This window comes from Protomyctophum bolini (assembly GCF_963924005.1).
Source record: "Protomyctophum bolini genome assembly, chromosome: 4".
NCBI lineage: Eukaryota > Metazoa > Chordata > Actinopteri > Myctophiformes > Myctophidae > Protomyctophum > Protomyctophum bolini.
In genome coordinates this window covers 7,416,973-7,423,095 of record NC_137865.1, presented here as the reverse complement: position 1 = coordinate 7,423,095, position 6,123 = coordinate 7,416,973, and the positions used below count along the sequence as shown (strand labels likewise).

Genomic DNA, 6,123 nt, shown 5'->3' with positions numbered 1-6,123 from the left:
GTTGACTGTTGCAATCTTCTCTGTTTCTCTTTGAGATAGATGTGGTTTTCATGTCGTGTGAAGGTTGAAGGCCTGCTCTTTCCTAATTTGCTGGTTTTGAAGCATTTTATCTTTGAAGTAGGAGAGCTGTCCACATCGCCTACTAGAACCCACCCCAGGTCAAGCTTGAGGGCAAAGGGGGCATTGTGAGGTCCATTTACTCGTTTCCTCACCTTGTGTGCTCTCAAGATGTCACGACCTAGCAGCAGAAGGATTTGAGCTTTCTCATCCAGTTTTGGGATCTCTCGGGCAATGTGCTTCAGGTGTGGATGGTGGAAGGCTGCCTCAGGTGTAGCGATCTCGGATCGGTCATCCGGTATTTCATTACATTCAATCAGTGTTGGGAGTGACAAACTGACTCCTCCATGTACAGGCTCTATAGTGAAACCATCAGCCCTTCTCCCAGTTGTGTTTGTAATGCCAGCGCAGGTCTTCAGTGAGTAAGGAGATGCATAGCCGTTGATGTGAAACTGCTCAAAGAACTCCGACTTCGCTAGCGATCGGTTGCTCTGATCGTCGAGCATTGCGTACATCTTCACTGATTTCTCCTGCTCACCATGTGGATAGACTTGGACCAAACAAATCTTTGAACAGGACTTGGCTTTAAGTCCTTTGCCACAGACCACTGTACAAGCACTGTTTACCATTGGTGATGAGGATGAGGCTTCTTCCTCCCCGCCATCACCTGCTGAGGGGCTGGATGCTTGAAAGGTTGAAGGGGGTGGACCTGGATGAAGGGCAGTGCAGTGGTTTTGACTGTCACATTCTGTACACTTAACTGCCACACTGCAATTTCGTGCCAGATGAGAGGAGGATGCACAGCACTTGAAACAGATTCCATTGTCCTTCAAATAAGCTTTTCGCTCCTCTAGTGTCTTCATCCTGAAGCCTCGACATTTTCTCAAGGGATGAGGCTTGTTATGAATAGGACAGCATTTTCCTGGGTCATTTTCTTTGGGAGATTGTTCTTCATCTGAGGAAGAGACATCAGTTTTGTTGACAGCAACAGGCATTCTCTGATTGTTTTGTGAAAATCTGTCACCTTTTGTGGGGTTACTGCTGAGGAAATTGAAGCTAGGGTCGTTCCTTGCCTTTGCCTCTTGACAGATGAAACTGGTGAAATACCAGAATGGGGGAAAGCAGTCGTAGTTTTCCTCCTTGTACCTCATGCCGTGAGAAATCCACCTCTCTTGTAGATAGTAGGGAAGCTTCTCCACTATTGGATTGATGCCTCTTGGAGTATCCAAATAAGACAGCCCTGGTAAATATGCATTGTCCTTGGCTGCTTGTACCTCCATTAGAAGGTCTCCAAGTTCTCTAAGCTTGGTGTATTCCCTGTTGGCGATTTTAGGAAAGGCCTCAAGCTTGTTAAATAGCACATTCTCCATCATCACGGGTGCACCATAACACTGGGCTAGTCTAGTCCAGGCCATTTTTAGAGCTGCGGCAGGGTCGCCCACATGGACGGACCGAATCCTCCTCACGTGCTCGGATGATTCTTTACCCAACCATTTAGTGAGTAAATCCAATTCCTCACTAGGTGTAACACCTAGGCCTTGAATTGCGTTGAGGAAAGCAGATTTCCATGGCATATAGGTCGTTGGTTGGTCATCAAACTTTGTGAGGCCTGTGTTGACGAGTTCACGGCGTGCTAAAAACCTAGCAAAGTCAAACATGTCTTGACCTTCAGACTGGAGATGGGGTGTTGAGCGTGAACTTGGCCGGGGTTGGTTATGGGACGTGGAGTATGAGCTTGCTTGGGGATCGTGATGGGCTGTTGAGTAAGAACTTGTTCGGGGATTGTTGTCAGCTGGAGGCTTGAGGTCAACTGCCGAGTGTGAGCTCAGCCGAGGCAGGTTAGGGGAAATTGAGTATGAGCTAGGGTGGTGCTGGCTATCAGCTGGAAGTTTAAAATGAACTGCTACGTTTGTGTTCGGCCGAGACTGGTAAAGGGGAGCTGCATTTGGGCTTGGCTTTGGCTGGTTTTTGGCTGCAGTGTATGCACTCAGCAGAGGTCCATCCGTATGTCTGGACTCAAAAGGAAGAGGGTTGAGTGCATTCTGCTCAGTTAGCTTTGGTTGAGAGGACATATTTCCCTGGAATGTTGGGTCTGTATGAGTCAATGATTCATCATGGACTGCATGGTGGGCTGAATGGGACTGATTTTGTGGGAACGGCTCTCCCTTGCATGAGCCTTCCGTGCCAGCTTCAGACCTTACAGTGAAGTGAGCTTGTTCCATTACGTAGTTTCTTGTTCGCTCCATGGTGCTTTGTAGTGAAGGGGCGTGGCCTGACTTCCTCAAAACCACATCTTCAAGTTCTGCGGCAGCCTCAAGTACTTCAGCCTGAGCTTGAGCTGCGGCTGCTTCCTTTTCATGCTGTATGATTTGTAAGTTTGCGTCCAATTTTCCTCGTTCAAGCTGATGTGATATATCCAGTTTAATTTGTTCGAGCTTGATGGCCATTTCATGCTGTATATACTGTGCACGTGTACGCGCGTCTTCAGCCCGAGCGCGTGCTTTGGCGGCTGCTAGTACAGCTGATGAGCCGGAACGATGTGACGATCGTGAAGAGCCAGAATGTCGTGAACCCTTCTCTGACGCGTGGTCCTTCACATCTGTAGTTCTTACTGTAGTAACGTTGGCCTTATGTTCCTCCGCAGAGGCCGGTTGTCTGACGTCTTCAGACATGTTGATGCAGGATCCGTATGTATAGTCTACTACCACAAAGCTTGTCTTGCTTGTAGATTAGTTCTTTTTCACTGTACTGTTCTCAGGGTGTCGTCCGTGACACAAATCAACAGCCAGCCAAACTCAGTCCAATAAAAGTCAGGATTCATCTCAGTTTGCCTTTATTGAGATGCCAGTGGTCAACTTTCATAAACAACGAGTGAAACTGTAAAAATAGAAACATAAAATACACAATCAGCTCAATAACATGCTGCACATGCTAGGCTAAGCATTCAGTAGTTTGCAATTAAATTAACACTCTACCTCACATATTTTAAGCTAAGCAATCAATTATTAAACTTATTAGCATCCCATGTAATAAAACAAAACAACTCAGATTAAGCTTACAAAACATGAGTCAAGGCAATTGTACACAAACAAACTTACAAGAAATGGTTTCAAGCCAAAAACAAAGAATGATAGTAGCAGCTTCTGTGTGTGTGCTTGCTCCTAGGCTGCTGGAGAACAACTGACTTCTGCTGTCCTGCACACCTGAAATTACTGAACCTCAATTGGCTGCACAATTGGCTCCTGATTACACATCAAGCTAGGCTAAATGCATGCACATAGGGGGGAGTCAGACCTATCTGATAAACTGAATAACTGGGACAGCACAAGGCTTAATAACTAAAAATGACCAAGGGATTGGACTGGGCACCCTCTTGAATTCTTAAGAGTTGACCCCAAGCTACAAGAATCAGTTGAGAAAAAAACTTTATGAGACAGGGACAAAAAAAAGAAAGAAAAAAATCCTGTCAAGTCCTACTGTAGATCTGCTATGCTGTCACATAAAAAAAGGTGCATGGGAGGGGACATCATTTTCTACACCCTCCCTAATAAACCAACCAGAGGTCACAAGAGACAATACAAGGGAAAGAGAAATAGTCAGAATGACTAAATTGGCACAAAAAGAGATTGGGGGGAAAGCATTAGAATAAACTCTCTATGGGTGTTACTGTTGACACAATGTGATTTGTGCCCAGTGCTCTAATGCTCTATTTTAATGAAATAAATTCAATCATATACACCTAACTACCGTAGGCCTATGACTCAGTTAAAGAACAACAGTACACACGTATTCTTCTGCCATGATGTCAATATTGCCAAGGTTATCTTCAGCCATTTCTCCGTATAGGCTATTCAAAAAAATGGATAATCCAAATAGTCTCCTCATTGAGTGCTCAGTGAAAAAAAGATTTAACAATGCAAACAAATCAATTTTGTTTTAGTTTTTGTAAATAAAATATTTGTATATATATATATATGTTGATTTTATTTGAAATTAAATCAATCCACATAAGCCAGATCCAGATGTTCCTTCTAATTCAAAGTATTTTTGCAGACATTTTCTAGTAAGATGGATTCCATGGGGTCTGAACTCTTTCTAGGGGTCTGAACTCTTTCAGCCTTAATGTCTACAGTTTTTACAGTTAACGTATAATGGAATGATTCTGCAGATTGGGTTACCCTCATGCGACAGTCCTCCTCTCCTGCATGTTCATCTCTGGGCTGGTCTCTAAAGTAACTGTGAGGTATGTATATAGGCTCACAGAGCGAATGTCCTGTTCTCTGGCCAAACAACAGGCTTCTTGGTAACAATGAGCACAGCGGAAGGCACCAGGCCCAGCTCCTTGAGGGGCTTCTCCATGTCCATCTCGGTGTACACGTGGCGCGGTTGGTAGGGCGACAGCAGGTTGAAGTCCGGACCCCCGGGGCCGGTCTTCGTCTGCACGTAGACCCGCACCGCCGCCAGAGACTCCTGGGCCTTGAAGACCCCCGTGATGGCCGACCCGTCCAGCAGACGCACCTGGATCCTGCTCTCGTCGTACTCCTTCTTGGCGGACGCGGGAGGAGGAGGAGGAGGACCCTCGCTGGTGGTGGGCGGCGACGACGTGTCCACGGGAGGGGAGGACTCTACGACGGCGCCGGAGGACCCGCCGGCGCTCCTCCGCGTCCTCTCCTCTCGGTCGCGCGCTATCTTATCCTTCACCCGCTGCTTGGCGATCTTGTCCTCCATCTTCTCCCGCTGCTGAAGCTCCACCAGCTTCATCCTCTCTTCGTCCTGCATCTTCTGCCGGACGTGCGTCAGCTCCTGGCCTTGCCTCCGGCGCTGCTTCTCCCGCTCCACCTCCTCCAGCCGCTCCCTCTCTATGCGCGCCGCTTGTTTCTCTCGCATGAGCTGCTCCAGCCTTTTGACCTTCTCGCTGTTCTCCTCCTCTCTCCTTCGCGCCGTCTCCATGAAGTCTGCGTCGTCGTTTGCGGCGCCTGCCTGGCCGTCCTCCGCATCGGCCCCGAGGACGTTCCCTGCAGGAGGTACGTAGGGCTCGTCGATGTCCGGGTCATTCTGGTGCTCCTGTAGCCAGTCCATGGCTCGTTCGATTCCCTGGTTCCCTGTGTTCGCCACTGCCTTCTCCGCACTGTTCTTCCCAAAGCCCATCTCCAACAGGGACTCTAGTGTTGTTTGTTCTGCCATCTTTGGATCAGTCAACGCGGAGCCGCCAAGTGTCCCCGGGTAGATCAGTCACTGGAGCAAGAGGGGTCTTTGAATCACTATAGGTTCAGAGTTCAACACCTAGTAAATGACACAAAGGACTGATCGGAATAGATTGCTGTGTCTGAAAATGTTCCCGTTTCTTTTATACGATTATTGCCGTGATGTAACATGTCCATATTTGGACGCTGAAGACAGAGGACCATATTTGCATGTGGCACATGACAGAGCGGGAGTAATGATGATGTCAACATAACCAATGTGACCAACTGTACCACAGCAGTGGTGGTGTGATTCCCTGGGAAATGTTCATTTTTACATGCACCGATTATCAAGACATGCAATATAGTTGCACAGAACAATTTAGACTATTTTACTTTTACTTGTAAACAGAGTATTTACTAGAACTAGCTCAGTGCACTCTTTGTACACCCTTCATTTCACTGTCTTAAGTATTGTATACTCTGTACAGTGACAATACATTGAATCTAATCTAATGTCTGCACTGTGGTAAATCTGAATGCTTCTTCCAGCACGGCAAGAATATTTATGGCAGCACAGACTTGAACACCATGTGTACACGTTTCTGTGCAATGTCAGCCATTTGAGCTTGTAGATCAGGAAAATGACCAGTTTATGAGGTTTCCACACAACAACAAGTTTTGACCTGAACATGCAGGCAGGCAGGCTCTATTAGCAGGTTAAATGGTAAAAAGAAAGGTCAGCACTTGCGCAGGAAACCGGGTTAAAATTGGTGGTAGAAGAGGAAAGTTACATACTGCAGCTTTAATGTGTCTGATTTATCAAGAGCCGTCCCCTCACTCGTGTCGTGTGCCATGACAAAATGTTCTAATTTAACCCAAA

At 46.8% G+C, this 6,123-nt stretch overlaps 1 protein-coding gene across 1 annotated transcript; it reads right to left on the bottom strand.

The window, feature by feature from the left end:
• Nucleotides 1–4,314: 4,314 nt before the first annotated feature.
• Nucleotides 4,315–5,241, bottom strand: LOC308313911 (UBX domain-containing protein 1-like; the record flags this gene model as incomplete). Its single annotated transcript, XM_080761239.1, has 1 exon — nt 4,315–5,241. One exon carries the CDS (start codon nt 5,239–5,241, stop codon nt 4,315–4,317), a length of 927 nt encoding a protein of 308 aa, XP_080617365.1.
• Between the last annotated feature and the right edge of the window lie 882 nt (nt 5,242–6,123).